A 20,248-nucleotide genomic window follows, 5' to 3' on the forward strand; every position below is an offset into this window, starting at 1 on the left:
AACAGGGACACAACTGCTATCTCTGTCCTGGAGCGAATATTGTATCTGTTCCATTCTAAGGGGGACAGGGGAGGTAGGAAGGCCACAGGGAAAGAAAGGCACTATAAATAGTAGACCAATAAATAAATACCGGTAGCAGTACAGACTTGATAGCAACCCAGATCTATGATTCCTAGTACAGCGCCCTTTCTTTCCTCTAAGGTAGTAGCAGCAAGTGTTGGGTCTGGATCTGTTAACAGCCTGAAGAAGGTGCACCCTAAAAAACAAAAAGGCCTGAAACCAATTCCTGCAACTTGTCCTCTGACTTCCACATGCATGCTGTGGCATGCTCATACATCTGCCCCCCCCAACAAATAAATAAATCAATAAATGTAATAACAAATTTTAAAAAACAAAACACATTTTCCATTTCTTTTCATTTTCTACTTCAATGAGAATGCACTACTTAAAATTTTTTTTTATTTATTATTATTATTACTATTTGTCTTTTTGAGACAGGGTCTCCCTGTAACCCCAGCTGTCCTGAAACTCACTATGTAGACCAGGCTGGCCTTGAACTCACAGAGATCCACCTGCCTCTGCCTCTCAAGTGCTGGGATTAAAGGTGTGTGCCACCACGCCTGGCTTGATATATTTTTATGTGTATGAGTGTATTGCCTGCATGTGTGTAAGTGTACCTGTGCCATGCAGTGCCTGAGGAAGACAGAAGAGGGTGTTGGATCACCTGGAACCGGGGTTACAGATGGTTGTTAGCCACCATGTGGATGCTGGGATTCAAACCTGGGTATTCTGCAAGAACAGCCAGTGCTCTTAACTGCTGAGCAATCTCTCCAGCCCCACATGCACTACTCTTATAACAAGAAACAAGTAAATCAAGTGTGTGTGGCGGGGAGCTAAGTGCATCCTTCAGAGAGTGCTGGGGCTTATGAACAGACCCTGGATTCATCTTGGGATTGTTTGGGGCCCTGCATTGTGGACACTCTCTAACCCATTCCCAAAGCTGACTGGCCCACCTATGGGTAAACAGGAGGCCCAGAGGTTCTGACTGAGGCTGCAGTAAGGCCATACTCACCTAGGTCTGTGAACTCCCTGAAACTGTTAAGTTGAATATTGTGTGTGCCAAAGGAGAGGCTCACAACTTTTACAAAGGGGCACCCGTGACCTTCCAATTGCAAGACACCAATGAGCAAAGCATGAGGGTCAAACAAGGGCTTAAGAACCCTCAAAATGTGCTTGCAACACTCCGAAGATAACTGATAGAGGGGAGAAAATAACGACCGCGACCAGGCCCTACGCCATGGACTCTGGATGTTAAATTCTGCTTTTCCTCCTCAGTCCACTCTCACCCCATTCCAAAGCAGGAGGGGGACAGGCCTGGTTATTATGCCAGTAAAGTCCTTTATCTCCAACATCTCCTTCTCTTTCCTATAAGACCTGTGTCTGAAACAACCTAGCTACAGGCCCTGTGGACTGTAAATCCACAGCTCTCTGCCTTGCCCCCTATTCATCCTGCTGCCAACTTTCTCTCAGGGTGCCTCCCAAAGGTTCAGCTGTTCCATGTCTCTGCAAGTACTGAATTCCATTCTACTAGCAGTGACTGGTCCACACCATGTACAGGTGTCCTGATGGAGACTTAGGTGTCAGATAAAACCCTGAGTGTGGTAATGGCAGGACTGATAATGCTCACTGTCAGGCGGGGGAAGGGAAGAATTGAATAGTGGCTTCTTGGAAGTGCAACAGGATTCCTGTGCAGGGAGTCGGGAAGTTGGAATAGGAGCAGAAAAGAAAGTCAGAAGTGGATTATGACCAATTGATCAGAAGGAAGACCTTTGAATTCCACTAAGGAATTTGGATTTTTATCTGGATAGCATTGAAAGTTTTAAGCCAGAGAAGGTGGGCTCTGTTCTAAAACCAGGTCACAGAGGATGAGAGATCTGAAAGGCTTGGAAACCAGGACATAGAAAGCTAGAGTCCAGTTGGTGCTGTGGGGGGAGGATAGTGGAGCTCTTTAAGTCTGACCATTAGCAGGACCAGCTAAATAATTTATAGGACCCTGTTGCAAAAGGAAAATGTAAGGTCCCTTGTACAAAACTCAAGAATTTCAAGATAATAACAGCATAGGGGCAAAATGATGGGGCACTTTTTTAAACACAAGGCTCTATGTGGCTACAAGCCATATTCAAGTGAAGCCAGCCAGCCCTGGCCACAGGACAGGAAACAACAGGTCAGAAGACAGACCTGCACAGCAGAGTCTCAGGACCTGGTGATCTCTTTATACATGGGAAGAAAGGAAAAAATCCAACAAGATAGCTGAGAGATGACCTTTGTACCTTTCTTCCTAGGCCACCCTAGGATACCCCTCTAGAATGGTCATGACTAACTCTAACTTGTTAATATGGCTACAGTCCATCCCCCTCCTTCTCTTCTACCCCTAGACCTGTCCCTCTCTAATAGTACCACCACCCACCCAGTCATTTATTAAAACCTCTGGTGTTGCCCTCCATCCTTGTGCATTCATCCCATCCCCTTGGGCCACTTATTTTCTAAATGTTCTCTCCCCTGCTCTTCACAGCTGTGATCACTGCCAAATTGCAGTAAGTCCTCATCAGTTCAGACCCAGATTACCCACAGAAAAAACCTCCTGTCCTTCTCCCTGACTGCAGTTTGGGTCCCAAAGGATAAGATCCAAATGTCTTAAATGGCACTCAAGGCCCTTTGCCACCTGACCCTGCTTTTCCTTCTTCTTTTTTTTTGGTCTTTTTGAGAAAGGATCTCCTTGTAGCCCCAGCTGTCCTGGAACTCACTATGTAGACCAGGCTGGCCTCAAACTCACAAAGATCTGTTGCCTCTGCCTCCCAAGTGCTGGGATTAAAGGCATGCACCACCACGCCCGGCTCCTTCTTTCTTTTTTAAAATCACCTTTGCAGTGGGGCATGGTGGCGCGCCTTTAATCTCAGCATTTGGGAGGCAAAGGTGGGTGGATCTCTGTGAGTTCAAGGCCAGCCTGGTCTACCTAGTGAGTTCCAGGCCAGCTGGGGGGACCCTGTCTCAAAAAGATGACCTCCCCCCAAAAAATTCACCTTTATTGCTACCTTGGATAAATGCCTGAAGTATAGTAGTAGTCTTCCATACACCTCCACTACATAGCATGCTAGATTGTTGGGGGGTGGAGTTTTGCTTGTTTGTTTTTGTTTTTCAGTTCAAGTGATTTCTATTCATTCCTGGAAGTTTGAAGTTTGTCTGGCCCTCATTTCTGAGAACTTTTCTCCAGCCTCCACTTCTACCCCATCCACACTGGGTGCACAGACCACAGAACCTTAAAGAAGCCTGTGTCTGGGCAGGGCCTCCCCTCTCGGCTGGCAGCTGCTGGAGCAGATAGTGAATCCTGCTTACATGGATCACCAAGCATTCAATACAAAGCCTGGCTCTCGTGGGTGCTCCACATTATCTGTGTGGCTCTGGAATGAAATATCTGGGGCTGGAGACTTCTGGCAACAGAAACAGAACAGTCTAGAAGAAAGATTATAAGAAAGGCTGGCACAGATAACCCCAGAGAACAAAAACTGTCATGACATCAGCACAACCCACTGGCACAGTAAGGACAGTGATTTTTGTTTGTTTTTTAAAATATTTTATTTATTTTTATTTTATGTGTATGACTGTTTTGCCTGCATGTATATGTGCACCATTTGTTTTTTTCTTTTTTTAAACAGGAGTCTATGCGGCCTAGGCTAGCCTCAATCCTCTTGCCACAGGCTCCTAAACACTGGTTACAGACTCAGGACAGCACCTTTAACTGAACGGAGCTATGGCCCAAAAGTAATAGCTATTACTGGTGTTGGGGTTGACAGCATTTGATTTCAGAATCTGATTTCTGCTTTCTCCTAAAAATCTCATTCCCTATGTCAATTGTAAACCAACCCCCCCTCTAGTGGACACAGACTGTTTTTCATCAAAAGCTAACAGTAAAATGGCTGGGGATGAACTTGGGGGACAGTGATATGTTTGTATCCCACAAGTCCCTGCAGAAGCAGGGTCCCGTCCAGAGATGGTCCTCAATAAATACTTGCAGAGGGGACAAATCCTCTCTATTTTTTCCGGAATGGGGGCGGAAGCCTGAAGGTCCCAGGAGGGATAGACAGCCTGGGATTACACTTGATCGACAATAATCCCCCAAATCCAGAAGCCACCTGGACAAGGTTTACTGGACTGACCCCATTATTGGATCCATGTTGACGCTGCTTCTGCTGGGCTCATGACAGGCTTCCCAGAATCACAGACCCTGTATTATTACTAAAGAGGGCTGTCAATCCATCTGAGGGCAGAATCCATTTGAGGAGTCTAGCTGCTGCCTCTCCTGTCCTACTCACCCTCAACTTCCTATTTTTACTTTTAAGAACTTTTATTGTGGAAAATTTCAAGCATAACAGAAAAGTGGAGAAAACGTGTAAGTCTCCAGGTATCCATCAGCCGGCCTCATGACGATAAACCCATGGCCCACCTCGTGTCATCTCGGATCCTATATCCTTACAAGCTCAACCTCCTCCGTGGGCACAGGGATCTGTTTCGGGTTCATGCAGAGGCCCTGGCGCCAACAGCGCAGCCCCCTGACAGGTTCTCACCCTACGCCTACAGAACCGCAAGCCAGATTTGCTTCCCCCTCTTCCCGCACAGCGTGGGTCACGTCGGCCGGGTGGCGTCCCTGACACCCCACCGGCAGTCCCGGGTGATTCGTGAGTGAGTCTCTGCGCGAAGCCACCGAGAGAAGCAGCAGGCGCCTGCCACTTCCTCTTGGTCGCTCTGACTCAAGGCTGGCCGCCTGCCCCACGCGTCCCGCTCCCCGGGGGTGGAGGCACGAGCCCGCTGGCTCAGCCCCGCCCCTGGAGGGGCGCGGCCTCGGCCGGAGGGGCGGGCCGATTTCCATATTTGGCCTTATATGGGCAGTCACGTCATAGGACGCGCGCTCATTCACATAAAATGCTGCGCAGCCGGCGGAATCCCCGGCTTTCTGGGGCTGCGAGTAGCTGGGTCGGGTGCTGAGCGCGCGGGGCGGGAAGGAGCGTCGCGCAGCCCCTCCGCGTCGGGTCTGTCTGACCGCAGCTCCCCGGGCCGTCCCTCCGGTACCTAGCCCGCCAGCATCCTGGCCGTGGGTAGCTGCGGGGCGCGCGGCGCCGGGCCGCTGGGTGGCAGCGGCATGAAGGTCACGTCGCTCGACGGGCGCCAGCTGCGCAAGATGCTCCGCAAGGAGGCGGCGGCGCGCTGTGTGGTGCTGGACTGCCGTCCCTACCTGGCTTTCGCCGCGTCCAGCGTGCGCGGCTCGCTCAACGTCAACCTCAACTCGGTGGTGCTGCGGCGGGCCCGGGGCGGCGCGGTGTCGCCGCGCTACGTGCTCCCCGACGAGGCGGCGCGCTCGCGGCTGCTGCAGGAGGGCGGCGGCGGCGTGGCGGCGGTGGTTGTGTTGGACCAGGGCAGCCGCCACTGGCAGAAGCTGCGGGAAGAGAGCGCCGCGCGCGTCGTGCTGACCTCGCTTCTGGCCTGCCTGCCTGCCGGCCCGCGGGTCTACTTCCTCAAAGGTGAGTCGGGGGCCCGCCGACCCCCCCCTTCCCTCCCACGCACCCGTACCGCACGTGCCAGCGGGGTTCCCTGCCCGCGCCGGCCGCCCCCGACCCTCGTCTTCTCTCTGGACCGGGGAAAGTAACCCTTTTCGGTAGAATGCACCCCGGGGCTTGACGTACGCTGAGGAGGTCCTTGCGAGCGTCAGCGCCCCATCTTCCTTCTCCCCACCCGGCGTTCCTCGAAAGCGTCTGGCAGCCTGTCTGTCCACCTGGCTGGGTGGGCTGGACGGTGCTGGCTGTGCTCCTTAGCAGTTCCGGGGGCCTTGGGCTGGTCTCGGGCGCCGTTTGCAGACCTCACGGGTCCAAGCCTTCCTTGCAGATCTGGCGCGATCTAGTAGGTCGGGTATCCTCCCCCAGGAGCATGGCGCCGTGGTGTCCCCTTTCTTCCCGCCTAGGCAATTACTGTTGCCTTCGAGGACCTCTCTTGCCTTTTTGACCCTGGCGAGTCCCTCCCCTTCCTTTCCCTTTATTGATTTTTATTGTTTTTCTGCCTCCTCGTCTCCCCTCCTAGGTCTTTCTCAAGCACTGTTTGGAGTTGACAGCCTTCCCATCCCTTTGATCTCCCATCTTTCTCAGCGGGAATTATTTCTGGGTTGGTCCAGAGCTTAGCCTACTGACTGCCCCAGTTAGAGACCACCAGCCGGCCAGCCCAGAGTTAGGAGAGGTACCCGGAGGGGCTGTATGGCGTGGAGGACATTTTGTGGCCTTTGATTTGAGGCCTTCAGAACTGCCACTAGGCCTGACCGTTTCACCTGCTGGGGAGTTAACTTTGGCTTCCGGTTGTGTGTGGGTGATTACTCTTAAACGCCACAGCATTGATTTCTGGGTTACTTCCTGTGACTTCCCGGTGCCTAGTAATCTCAAAAGTATGGGAACCCTGGCCTGGGTGCAGAAGCAAGAGCTTAACAATGTCAGGGCCCTAAAACCGTGTTGCTTGGATGCCTTGTGCTGTATCTGATGTGAGGACAGTGGGTTAAGAGCCTGCTTCAAAGCGGTGGGATACTGCAGGTCAGGAAGATTCCAGAGGCCAGTGGACAACTCCCCATCTATTAACACCTCTTGGTAATTGTCCCTTGTTGATCCCACTGCCAGGTAACAGAGGTGGATGGTAGTCCTCCCTGCAGCCCCAGGGGGAAGAAGGATGGCCTTCTCAAAGCTCTGCAGAGGCCTCATATACTTGTCTCCTGGTTTCCTGATGTGATTTTTGTCCCCTATACTTAGCAGTACATACAGGAAAAGCTTCTGCCCCCAGTAATCTGAAAGACTCTTCCAGGAAACCCTCCTGGGCCTTCCTCTGCTCCCCACCCCTCTCCAAGGGGGCCATGCAAGACAGTATGTAAGTTTATTAACATAGGAAGTACCCAGCCCTGTAAACCCAGGAAAGTTATGTTTAATTATTTTTTCTTCATTAAAGTAACATACCCAGGGGCCTGGAGAGATGGCTCAGCAGTTAGAACTGACTGTTCTTGCAGGAGACCCGGGTTTGAATCCCAGCATCCACATGGTGGCTAACAACCGTCTATAACTTCAGTTCCAAGGGATTCAACACCCTCTTCTATCCTCTGGGGGACTGTACAACACAAGTACACTATACATGCAGGCATAATACTCATACACATAAAATAAATAAATAAAATGTTTTTGGAAAAGTAACATATCCGGGTGAAAATTTGAACAGCACAAAGAATGTATAAGGAAAGTGGGTCTTCCTCACACCCAAAACCCTAGTTCCTCTCCTCAGAAACAGCCACCAACTATAGTTAGTATTTAGGCAGCATCTTTTGTTTGTTTGAGACAGGGTCTCAGTATATTGACCAGGTTGTCCTTGACCTCCTGCCTTCTGAGTGCTGGGATTAAAGGTGGATGCCATCACCCCTGATTCTCCAGATATCTTTAAAAGATAAATTGGCTCCATGTGCTTTCTGATCCTGCCTCTTTACTCAACTCAGTCCTTAAGACTCAGCCACATCAGAACATCCATGCTCCTTCATGGTGTACCTGGTGGTGGCCTGTAGGTTGCTCCCAGCCTTACTGTTCAGGGTAGTGCAGGAGAGGGTAGATGGATGTCCTTGTCCAATTGCTCTTGCATGTGCACTGTCTTCTTTCAGTAAAACCATGAAAATTCAAGGCAGAAAGTTATATGCATTTGAAATTTCAGTAGAAATGCTCCCCTTAGAATACTACTGAAATTCAAACTGTTGTCAGAGGAAAATTCCTTTGTCTCCTCACCTAGCTCATGTCCAGAGAGGCATTCAGGTTTTAACCTCGTGGCATTCAGATCTTGGTGAAATGCCTTTTATACTTTCTACATTTCCACTAAAATGAGAGGCTGAAGACTGAATTGGGTGCCCAGTGCTTATTTTTATATAGTGTCCGTGTGCTGCCTCTTGTCTGTTCCCCTGGCAATGCAGTGATGATTGAAAGTAGACTCACTTGGAAAAGGGTTGAAGCAGCCATAGGAATTACCAGTGCTCTTGCAATTTGAGTGAGGCACCAGAGAGGAATGTTCTCTCTCCACACCTCTGATGGGAGTGGGCGGAAGGCAGAGACCATCTAATCTTTTGACCCCAGCATGGAGAGGCTGTTTATCTGTCCCTCATACACCAAGACTCTGCCTGTTTTATTTTGTCAGCAGGTCCACACCAGATCTTCTCTTGCCTTCCTGGCAGCCAGCTTTTAAGTGGTCTATTTAAAGCCAAAAGATGAGGTGGTCTGAGGGCTCTTCTTCCCAAGCCTCATCCCCAAGTTTGGGAGTGCCTGGGCTATTCTTTCTCCAAACGCCCACAAGTCACTCATTTTGTTTCCTGGAACCCAAAATGTTGAGCCAGCCTACTCAGATGATTTACTTACTTAGAGTTACCACCCCCACACACACACATACCTTCCCTCAGAATATATGGGTTAGTGTAAATCTCTGGCATTGTGACTTTATCTCTGCCTTCTAGAAGGGAAGGGGACCCACCCCCATCCCCTGGGTGGGGAAGCTAAGCCACCAAACCCTTCACTCCTAACCTCCATCCCCTTCTAGCCAGGCCTCCTGTTGTCATGACAGGGAACATGACCACTGTGGGGACAAGCTTGTCTGGGAGTGCAGTGGGTATTTGTTGAAGTGACCACCTGGGAGATTTGAGATGGGGCAGAGGCAGTTGCATGGAGCTGAGAGAAGCCAGAATGACAAGATGACTCATTCTAGGAATTGGCTGCAGCTTCTGGGAGGGAGTTAAGAGACTGCTGTGGAATCCAGTAACCATTTGCCCACTGCAGAGGTTTAGAAAGCCATCATGCCCTCCACAGATAGGCTGCATAATACCAAAAGTCAAAAGCAAAAAGGAAGCTTTTTGGAAAAACCTGGTCTCAAAATACATATTTAATTGGTGATTTGACACCAAGTGAATTCTTAAGACCAGTGAAGACAGAAGTAGGCTTTTCTGAAGCCTTTTATGCTCCTCGTTAGAAGCAGAATGCTCCTAAGCAAAACCTTCCTGTCCACCTGCAAGCCTTGGTTTTCTAATGGTCTCCAGGCCAGGTTTTCATTGGTTCTTCCCCACTGACTATAATGGTCCTGAGACTGTTGGTATGGGTATATTTCTGTGACCTGGTCATTTTCCCCCATGTTTTTTTTGTATCATTTTGGTTTGTGTGGGTTCTTTTGTTTTCCTGAGACAGCATCTTATTATATAGCCCAGGCTGGCCTTCAGCTCCCAGCCCGCCTGCCTCTGCTTCCCAGGTGCTGGAAGTACAGGCATGTTCTTTTCATGCCGAGTTTTAGAGAGCCACTTTTAGCCTTAAGTGATCCATCTGGAGGCGGTGCAATGTAATGCTAGGATTCTTACATGTTCACAAGTTCAATTTCCTCCCATTTGGCTTAGAATGTATGAACTTGATTTATGACTCTAAATTGAACCTATAAAAGAGATTGTCAGCAGTGTTTTTACCACTTTGGGAGTGAGAAAGGACAAAGCTGTTTTAACTACCCCGAGTTACAACCTCATAGGGGCCCCTATTTCTTTATAAGTGGGAGAAGGGGCCTCTGTAATTTTACTTAGAGTAAATGGACTAGGGAAAAAGCCAGTTTAGGAGTCTTTTCATAAATTAATGAAATTTTTGTATAATCCTACCTTCATTTTAGATAAACATGAGAAAAAATAATTTGTGTTTTCTGGAAGGATATGGTTAATATTTTAAGCTGATAGACAACCAAAAGTTAATAATTGCTTCTCTGAACCATAGATTTTTTTTTTTAGATGTGTGTGGCGGGGGGGAGAAAGAGAGAGAGAGAGCCCATTCTATTCTAAATCTGGTGATTTTGTTCAGTTTTTTAAGATTACATTTTATTTATTTTGGGGTGGTTCGAGCATGCCGTAGTATATGAGGAGAGGTCAGAGGACAATTTACAGGAATTGGTTCTCTCAGTCTGTTCTGTGGGTCCCGAGGATTGACATCCAGTTGTCAGTCTTACAGAAGGTGCTTTACCACTGAGCCGCCCTTTGTTTACTTTATCATGTGACCAGATGTATATTAAGATATCATATGTTCAGGGTATCCTATGAAAGTGATGGGTATTCTGACAGCCTGAGAACCCAATGCTTTTTACCTGACTCACTTTTTGTTTATTTGTGTTTGAAGGGGGATATGAGACCTTCTACTCACAGTATCCGGAGTGTTGTGTGGATGTAAAGCCCATTCCACAAGAGAAGATTGAAAGCGAGAGAGCCCTCCTCAGCCAGTGTGGAAAGCCAGTGCTCAGTGTCAGCTACAGGCCAGCTTATGACCAGGTACGTGGTTTCCAGCTCCTTTCTCTATAGCTTCCTCAATGTCCTGACTCAAGTTGGTTCTTTTTGGATAAGAGTGTTAGCACTGTCTTCTAGTTTAGAGTTCCTCTGTGGCTTGCCAGATGAGTTCCCATCCAAGAGTAAGTGGGCATCCTTCCAGCACACAAAGCTGACAGGAGCCATCAGGCCACAGGATGCTGGTGAGCTTCTGGAGAAAAGAGGAAATGAGAGATAACATCATTATTAGCTGGCTTGGAAGGTTTTGGGAAGCTTGGAAATAAAGTTTAGGTTTCCCTGAAGACATCTCAGAGCTGACTTTCAGGCTTCCTGTGTTCTTTGTCAGAATCGTGCTCTGCGTTCTGTATTTCTACATAACTGACCTGGTACCTGTTTAAGGTATGTCTTGTTGGTATTTTATAAGGGGGAAACAGGGTGGAGAATGATGTTCTAGAGAAATAAATTCAGCAGGTGCCCCTCTCTGCTCTTCTGTTTTTTGAGATAGGCATACTACTAGTCATAGCTGACTTTGACCTTGATATCTTCCTCCCTGAGCTTGCCAGAGGCTAGGATTATAGGCGTGTACCACCATGTTTGGCTGTCCTCTCAGGGCTTCTGGCATTTACATTATAAAAATTCTGTTACTAGAGGAAATGGAGACACTAGAGTTTCATGTTTCTATAGTCATGTGGGTTTTGTTTTCATCAAAACACATGTGCTTTATGGCAACTTTAATCCCAGCACAAAGCAGGCAAAGCTCTTGAGTTCAAGGCCAGCCTGGTCTCTATGCTGTCCAGGCCAGCCAGGCCTACAGAGTGAGACACTTGTCTCAAAAATTTAAAAAAAAAAAAAGGGTCAGGAGACTGGTTACCTATAGCATGGTATAGGAAGATGGGGGAAAAGCAGGTAAAAAGCCAGGTCTGATGGAAACCAGAGCTTAGACCCCACCTTGCCATTCACAGTAAGAGACTTCTGTGTTAGTATGATGGCTTATCCTGCTTGTGAACTTGACACTTCGGGAAGAGTGAACCTCAGTTGAGGAATTTCCTACATGACATGAGATTAGCCTATGAGCATATCTGTGGAGCACTTTCTTGATTGCTAATTGATAGAGGAGGGTCCAAGCCAACTGGACAGTACCATCCCTGGGTAGGTGGGCCTAGGCTGTGTAAGAAAAGGTGGCTTAGGGCTGGGGAGTTGACTCAGTGGTTAAGATTGTGTAACTGTTCTTCCAGAAGGCCTTAGTTCACTTCCCAGCACCCACATCAGGTGGCTTACAACAGTTAACTCTAGCTCCAGGGGATCTGGTGCCCTCTTCTAGCCTCATATGCACATAACACACATACAGATACACAGACACACACATATAATGCATATAATTAAAAATAAAATAAATCTTTTAAAAAAATAGGAAAGAATGGTAGCTGAACCAGCCAGCAGGGAGTGAGCGAGAAAGTAGCATTCCTGCCCCCAGGTTCCCGTAAGCCAAGTAAACTCTTCCTTGGGCTGCTTTTGGTCAGTGTTTATCATAGCAATAGAGAAGCAAACTAGAACAGTTGGCTAAGTGGGATGACTGGCAGTTTGACAGCTAATTCGCAAAGACTCCACATCTGGTTCATGGCAGCCCCAGGGTCAGGCAGACCTTCTCTAAACTGCCTGCTCTGGTTCCTTTCAGGGTCTCCTGATTGCCACCTGCCCTTTGGCCTAGACATCTGATTTTTGTAAAAGCAGTTTTTCAGACTTTTCCCCCCAAACTAAGAACCTTCTAGATATTGCTAAAAGCATCAGCTCCCTGCCTTGGACAGAACTCCACCCCTGAGGACAGATTTCCAAGTAAAACCAAGGTTTCTAATGGGATCCTTGGTCATTGGAAGACTGTTAGCCTGGCCAGGTGCCAGGATCATGGTTCTATTTGTTTTCTATCATGAAAAAAATACCATGTGGGATTAGTCTGAAGCCTCCGCATCCTGCAGAGCTGGATGCCTGTGTTTGTTTATTTGGGATGTGTTTTACCCCCTTTCTCAGAAAGTGAAAGAGAAAAAAGAATCAGTAGATTGTGAAAGCTCTGTAGTCCTTTGGCCAAGTGAGGGTGGGGTGCCCTGGTATGTCTTGAGGACTCATCCGGGGGAACCCCCAGTGCTATTTCTTAAAAATGCCTCTGCACTGAGAGAGGCCAGGCAAACCTGTGATATCCTCTGGGGTTTCTGACAGCCTTTAGTGTCTTCCTCTTGAGCTGGAACGGAAGCTCCAGAAAGGGAAAGAACTAGAACTTCAGGGGCGCAATAGGCCAAGCTGCAGGGGAAGTTGGATGGGATCCCAGGCTGGTGTGTCAGCGTTTTCCAGGCACTCAGGAAAGGGAGAGGTCTTAGTTAGTGTCCAGCCTGTTTCTTTGAGGAGGTGGCTATTGGTGCCCATTTGATAGAGGGAGGGATGACCTAGAGCGATCAAGGCAGAATGGAACTGGTCTCTGACCCCTTTCCTAAGAGTGTTCTACCACCTCCACCTCTGCTGTTCTCATAGTTTCTAACCAGCAAGAAGCTTGGTCCAGGGAGAGGGGGCTCTTAGGTCAAAACCAGACCTGCTGGGATGGCTAGGCTTCCGGGTCTGCCCTGTGCCTTTTCCAGGGAAAGAAGCTGTATTCTGCCTATTCATTCTTTAGTTGGATGAAGCTGCAACTGCATAATATCCATGTTAACAATGCATCTGTTGCCCTTTTATGTCTTATTAGTTATCCCAAGGGATAATATTAGCCCCAATTTACAGATGAAGGTTCAGGGGTTAGTGAAGCCTACCAAGGTCCTGTCAGCTAGGAGCTAGAGGCTGACCCAGAGCTGTTCTCAGGTCTGCATTCCTAACATGCACCACATTGCCATGGAACACTGTTCTGTATAGGAGAGGGTGGAGTGGTGTCAGTGGGGAGTGCAGGTGGACTTGCTTTTAGACAAAGAGAAGAAAGAAAGGAATTCTTTCTTCCCATTTTTACCAAAAATACTTGGTTTCTAAACTGGGTATATACCCATTATATCAGCACTGTGTCAGGATGAAGCCAAGAGAATTGCTGTAAATTCAAAGCCAACCTGAGCTACATATAATGAGTTCTGGGACAGCAGGGAGGAAACAAACAGAAAACAACCCTTGTTTTCTCATACTGATCTCCAAAATGGACTCAGATAAGGCCTTGCTGCTACTCACGCTAAGAAGTCAGATTTAGGTTTCAGTTCCTAGCTCTAATATGGGGGCACCCTATTTAAGCCCATCTGAGCCTCACCTAACCCATCTGTAAAATGGGGGCATTGTTATCTACCTTACAAATTTATTGTGAGATTAATACCACACAGGTATTTCAAGCCCTCAACATTGTAGATGCTAATAAAAATGTTGGTTGTAGGGCCATAGCTCAGTTGGTAGAATGCTTGCCTAGCATGCACGAATCTTTGGGTTCAATTTCCAGCACCACATAAACTAGGCATGGTGGTTGGTGCATGTGTGTAATCCCAACATTTGGGAGGCAGAAGCAGGAGTATCAGGAGTTGGAGGTCATTCTTGGCTACTTAGTCTGAGGCCAGCCTGAGCTATGTGAGACGCTGTCTTAAAATTTTTTTATATATACATGTACATACATGTGTGTATATATGCAGGTTATTGTTATTAATCGTATGTAAAATCTGCTGTTACTTTTTTCTATGTGGCTAAAAAGAAAAAGCAACACCAAGTGCTGGGTGGATTGAGATTTGTCTCCTGCTGCTGCTGATTCCCAATCACTTGATCACTTATTACTTATTCCCTATTGTGGATCAGGCTGAAAGTTTTCATTCCACTTTATTCTAGGGCAAGAAATGAATGGATGGTGTGGGAAAGGTTCCTAAAGTCAGAGCCAGGGTTGCTCAGTAGTCACTGGCCTTTGCTTGGCACCTGAGAACCCTGGAAATGCTACTGGTTCTTTTCAATTTCACCGTGGGGTCTCTGTTTCTTCCTTTTTCTGAAGCCTCCTTAACTAGAAATCTGAGCTGTAAGTGATGATAACAGCTTCTCTCCCCAATGCTGGTGTTCATGTGAAGAAGGTCAGGGGTGGGGAAAGCCCCTCTGCTCTGCCTGTGGTCTAACAGCTTTTCTTAGTGTACAGATTCTGGACAGGTAGTGGCTATCTTCAGTTCTAAGAAACATAGTGGGTGTGGGGAGGGAATGACACATTACACCACCTCTAAAATGTAGACTATCTTAGATCAACTGTCCGTTAGAGTTCATGGAGTATACTATATAAAATGTCCCAGCTCTAGGGACATGGTGACTCAGTGGTTAAGAACACTGGCTGTTCTTGCAGAAGACCCGGGTTCAAATACCAGCACTACAGTAACTACAGTCCCAGAGATCTGACAGCCTCTTTCTGATCTCCGCGAGCATTGCATGACACGGGTACAGGCAATACACTCATACACATAAAATAAAAATAATAAATAAAATTTAAAAAAAAAGTCCCAGCTCTAAAGGAGGATATTAACCTTGCCAAACTCTCTTCCATTTTGTCTATAGATAAAGTATAAGGCTGCCCTATGCTGCAGTGGCTTACCCTGGGCCTGTCTGGGCAGCTTAAACTTCAACAGGGACCTTTGTTCACACCACTTCTCATCCTGGTTAACATCGTAAGGCTGCTAGAACTTCCTATCTCCTGGATATGTGTGAAAAATGAAACTCTGGGCCGTGTGGGTTTTGCTGTCACTGAATCACAAGGCAGTCACATAGGGTAGAGAGTTGGCTGGATGGAGGTGCCATGCACATTCTTGGCTGACCTGCTCTAGCTCTGAACTCTCTCTACCTAGAAACCAGAAAGGAAACCTCTCACCTGAAGAAAAAAATAGGTCAGAGTTGTTTTTCTTCTCCCAAATGAGCAAGCTAATCCAATATTTCCTGATTGTCCTTTGTCCCTGCTTCCAGGGTGGCCCAGTTGAAATTCTTCCCTTCCTCTACCTTGGAAGTGCCTACCATGCATCAAAGTGCGAGTTCCTTGCCAACCTGCACATCACAGCCCTGCTGAATGTTTCCCGGCGGACCTCTGAGACCTGCATGACCCACCTACACTACAAATGGATCCCTGTGGAAGACAGCCACACAGCTGACATTAGCTCCCATTTTCAAGAAGCAATAGACTTCATTGGTAGGTTCAACTACCACCTGGATTGTTCTGGGAGCTTCTTGGAGCATGGATTCTTGCCTTTTGATATTTCAGTATCTTGATATGATTACCTTCTTAGAAAGGGGAATTTTTGTTGCAGCAGCATCCTCCCTCTTGGCCTCAGATTTGCTTTGTAATTAAGAATGACCTTTGGCTGGGCATGGTGGCTCATGCCTTTAGTACCAGCACTTGGGAGGCAAAGCAGGTGGATCTTTGTGAGTTCAAGGCCAGCCTGGTCTACATAATGAGTTCAGGTCAGGTCAGCTGGGACTACAGGGAGACCCTGTCTCAAAAAGACCAAAAAAATAAATAAATAAATAAATAACCTTGAACTGCTTGATCTTCCTTCCTTTACCTCTCAAGTGGTAGGATTATGGGTGTTGGCCACCATGCCCAACTCAAGAAAGTGTCCCAACCACTAAAAGTTGGGACCAAGAATAGATGTAGCCACCAGAAAGGCAAAGGGGGAGGACTCAAGTTCCTATTATTGGGAGTTTTCATTATAAGATAAATGAATTAATATAATTTTAGGGCAGTGCTCGTGGCTGATCTTGTTGTTTCTAGCTGGGCGGGAGCACGGAGCATCCATGTGTAATGCTCCACAGGCAGAAAATGGCGGTGGGGGGGGGGATCCTTAACTGCTTCTACGTAGGTTTGAATAGTTTTAAAAGCAAACAGAAGGTTGGAGGGAGCACTCCTTACCCACAGAGCCTCAAGGGCCCCAGTAGCTTTCCACAGTTTTGGCAAACTGCTTTGGAGGCAATTTGTTTTGTATTTTCAGCTAATTCTGGATTAATGATAACACTTGATTCAAGCCCCATGCTTTGTGTACAGAAAAATTGGTATCTTTTGTATCCTTTCTGTATCCCTGTGAGGCACTTGTCATCTCTTCTGTTGTACAAGCCTGAAAACTGAGGCCTTGACCCCTGATCTCCCTTCCTGGACAGGATGTTGGCTTTAGGGTGTCTAGGTACTTAGGTTTCCTAGATTCTCTCATGCCTTACCTTCTCTTTACCTTTCCTCCCGTTTCTTGTGGCATAGCCTGCCTTATCGTTTGTGTTAAATGTGCAAGCACCACTCCTCAACCTTGTGGTCCTGCCTCCCTTTTTCTCTGCCTTCTTTCTCTTTAACATGCCTGTGTAGTTGTTAAAACTGAGGCCATGATTTTCCCGTATCTTGTTCCAAAGGATGCTGGAGGGGAAAAGACAGGTGTTGGACACAAGGATAATTACTTGGTACAGGTAGCAATTAAAGGGCTCCCTTCAGCCACGTGGAGGGGCCTGTGCTCACCACACACCATCTCCACAGGAAATCTTGACAAACTCACCAGAGGCAAAGGCTGAGGCTGTCCTTGTCCCCCAAGTCTCTGGGCTGAGACAATCTCTTTGGAGCCTGAGAAGCAGCCACAATGATGGGTTCTAGATAGGAACTCTTGGCTGGTTCTCCCTGCCCTTCTCATCCTGTTATTTAATTACCTAGATAGCTACTGAATGATGTCATGCAGCCTGCTCCCATCCAGGCTGTGTGTGTGTGTGTGTGTGTGTGTGTGTGTGTGTGTGTTGTGTCTGTGTTTGTGCATACAGTCACACAGACCTTTCGAAAGCACTGGACGTTTTTTTAAACTCAGACACCTTGATCTGCTAAAGGAAGGAAGGAAGGACTATGGATGGCAAGAGCCTGAGGTTTAGAGAGGGTTCTGGAAGCAGTATACTCTAGGTCCTTTCCATTCTTGACTGTGGCACTAGGCCAGCAGCTAAATGCTTGCAGCCAGTGGAGGAGCAAAGGAAGCGAGACACAGCTCGCTAATCTCAACTCCATCATCCCAGGGAGGGACTTGGGGTCTCCCCTTTGAACTGATCTACAAGGACTCTTGTTCTTTATTTTGATAACTAAGGTGCCTCTAATGAGCTATCCTAAGTATATGTTACAAGTTTTTGTGTTGCTCAGATGGTAAATCTCAAAGGTTCCTCCCTGACCCCTTAGAAATTGGATCCTTTAATATTGTAGATTCATTTTCAAACCTTGAACCTGAAACACATGGGTGGAGGGTGATAAGAGAGCAAACATTTTCCCCTGTCAACTTTTTTTTTTTTTCATTCTGTGGCCGTATATAGTACCAATTACATCTGACTTCCTATGAGGTAATTGCTTCCTCACTAGCAAGAGAGGGAATTGGAGACTATAGTTTGTGTGATTTTGATTTGATATGTACTCACCTTTACCTCTTCCCATTTTTAGCAGTTTTTTTTTGCTGGGAAGGGTAGAGCAGGAAAGGAAGGGAACACACACACTTCTGTCATATTGAGCAAAAGAATGCTAACTGATGGTGGTAGCTTTATAGCAATGACTCCCATTGTTGAGCAAGATGGAGTTTGCAAAAGCCATTTATATCTTCCATGGAGTGAGCGTCACTTAGCCAGGGCTGTAATTAATGGTCGGGTGCTGTTTGTTGTTGTATGTTTGGTGATGAGAACCCTGGGAGCTGAGCCAAGCATCCCGCCCTTGCACAGGGTGCTTGGGGAGGCCAGAAGGCCTCTGCCAGAATGGGGCTACATTGTCACCATTAGAATGAGAACTGGAGAGGCAAGAATTGCTTCTCTAGGTTGGTCTTTGAGCCTAGGACACTCAGAAAAATGAACGTACACACTAAGAAACTCACACGTGACTTCAAGAATTTCCCAATGTCCTTTTGAACCTGATGAATAGAACACAATTTAAAAGGCTCTCTCTAGCAGGTGTTCTTGGGAGCAATTGTAAGGATAAAGGTCCTGCATGGAGACATGTCATTTGGATCTCAGAAGCTCTCATTGGGTAGCCCAGGCTGGCCTTGAACTTATGATCCTCCAGTCTGTCTCTCAGATGTTGGGAGACAGGTTGATTACAGGTACCCAACCACAATGCGTGATTTAAGGACCATAGATTGCTCTTGAACTTGCACAATGGAGGGATGACTAGGCCACACCAGTATTTAATCCTGCATTTGGTATTACCTTTAGATTCCAGCTGTGGCTCACTGCTGTTCTCTTTGCTTCATTCCAGACTGTGTCAGGTCCACTGTGAGGCTGTGGTATTACCTTTAGATTCCAGCTGTGGCTCACTGCTGTTCTCTTTGCTTCATTCCAGACTGTGTCAGGGAGAAGGGAGGCAAGGTCCTGGTCCACTGTGAGGCTGGGGTCTCCCGGTCGCCCACCATCTGCATGGCTTACCTCATGAAGACCAAGCAGTTCCACCTGAAGGAGGCCTTTGATTATGTCAAGCAGAGGAGGAGCATGATCTCTCCCAACTTTGGCTTCATGGGCCAGCTACTTCAGTATGAATCTGAGATCCTGCCTTCCACGCCCACCCCTCAGCCTCCCTCCTGCCAAGGCGAGGCAGCCAGCTCCTCATTTATAGACCATTTACAGACACTGAGCCCTGATATGCAGGGTGCCTACTGCACATTCCCTACCTCGGTGCTGGCACCAGTGCCCACCCACTCAACAGTTGCAGAGCTCCATAGGAGCCCTGTGGCCACAGCCACATCCTGCTGAGACTGAGACAGGGTATCAAGACAGCCCCAAGGGCAACTGTGATTTGGTTTTTTAAACTTGTGGACATTTCATACCTGTGCAATACTGAAGACCTCTCTCTGTCCCACTGCTCCAGTGAGATGGTAAGTGGTCACCAGGCTTGCAGATGAATTTCAAACTGACCTCGACGATGGGTTCTCGGGACTGTGGGAAGGCCAAGCCATGACCCTCACACAGGGTGTGTTGACTACTGTACTTCCAGACCCCCTGCCCGTTGAGGACTGCTTAGTCCTTGCACCTCAAAAGTTCGCCTTTTCATTTCAAGCGTAAGGCAATAAATACCCACAACAACATGGGAGTGAGAAGCTGCTGGACCAGGAGAAAAGGCTGTGATGAAGCCAGTTCATTTAGGAGGAAGCACAATTTCCATTCTTTATTTTTTGAACATTAGCCAACTTTTTGTCTGTCTCTCTGTTGCTTCAGGGCATAAGCTGATCACCCAGTCAGAAAAGTAACCCTGCTAGATTTGCTAGGACACAAAGTATATGCCAGTCTGAACCCGGAAGTGGTTTGAGATTGGGGGTTATTGGTTGAAAAAGCAAGGTGTTGACTCTTTGGGGTTTCCTTTTCGCTGGGGTTCTTCTCTGACCTTGGACTTTGGCATGGGTTTTATTCATACTTGAACCTGTCTCCTTACACCTCTCTTCAGATTGAGTACCTTTGGTGTCATTCAAAAACAGTGTTCAGACGCTAGACCAAAAATCACCCCTTTGAGGTGGTGGCAGTGAGTGCTCAGACAAGGGGGACGTGCACTGTGTTCAGGGTCCCTGGCATCTGAACAGTCCTCAGCTTAGTGTCCTTTTGTGTGCTTATTTGTTTTCCTCCCTGCCCCTGGGGGTTGTCTTCTGGGATTTGCATATTTTGCAATGTGGTACTACTTCTGTTTATAGGTTTCTCCAGGGGAAAAGGCAATAATTTCCTAAAACCCATGTGAATGTGAAGAAAAGCAGTATGATACTGATTTGTTGTTTTTTTTTTTTATATAGTGCAAAATAAAAATAGCAAAAGATAAAAGTGCTTGTCTATTGGTGGTGACTTGGGTTAGGGAGGACTCTGGAGCCCACCTTGGTTCTATTTCCAAATGAATGGTAGGGTAAGTAAGGATGGTGTGAGTCTGTGTGTTTG

At 47.4% G+C, this 20,248-nt stretch overlaps 1 protein-coding gene across 1 annotated transcript; it reads left to right on the forward strand.

The window, feature by feature from the left end:
• The first annotated feature begins 4,984 nt into the window (after positions 1-4,984).
• Dusp5 (dual specificity phosphatase 5) lies at positions 4,985-20,016 on the forward strand. The gene is made up of 4 exons (XM_008841766.3): positions 4,985-5,573; positions 10,242-10,390; positions 15,317-15,536; positions 18,678-20,016. Exons 1-4 carry the CDS (start codon positions 5,195-5,197, stop codon positions 19,082-19,084), a joined length of 1,155 nt encoding a protein of 384 aa, XP_008839988.1. The 5' UTR covers positions 4,985-5,194; the 3' UTR covers positions 19,085-20,016.
• The last annotated feature ends 232 nt before the right edge of the window (positions 20,017-20,248 follow it).

Source organism: Nannospalax galili, unplaced genomic scaffold (assembly GCF_000622305.1).
Source record: "Nannospalax galili isolate Female #2095 unplaced genomic scaffold, S.galili_v1.0 scaffold601, whole genome shotgun sequence".
In the NCBI taxonomy this organism is placed as follows: domain Eukaryota; kingdom Metazoa; phylum Chordata; class Mammalia; order Rodentia; family Spalacidae; genus Nannospalax; species Nannospalax galili.

What these genes read in the sequence shown, in the direction of transcription:
- Dusp5 (XM_008841766.3), top strand. Translation starts at nt 5,195, where the DNA reads ATGAAGGTCACGTCGCTCGACGGGCGCCAGCTGCGCAAGATGCTCCGC. An exon ending in ACAGGCCAGCTTATGACCAG is followed by an intron (nt 10,391 to 15,316) that starts GTACGTGGTTTC and finishes CCCTGCTTCCAG; the next exon opens with GGTGGCCCAGTTGAAATTCT. An exon ending in AGAAGCAATAGACTTCATTG is followed by an intron (nt 15,537 to 18,677) that starts GTAGGTTCAACT and finishes GCTTCATTCCAG; the next exon opens with ACTGTGTCAGGGAGAAGGGA.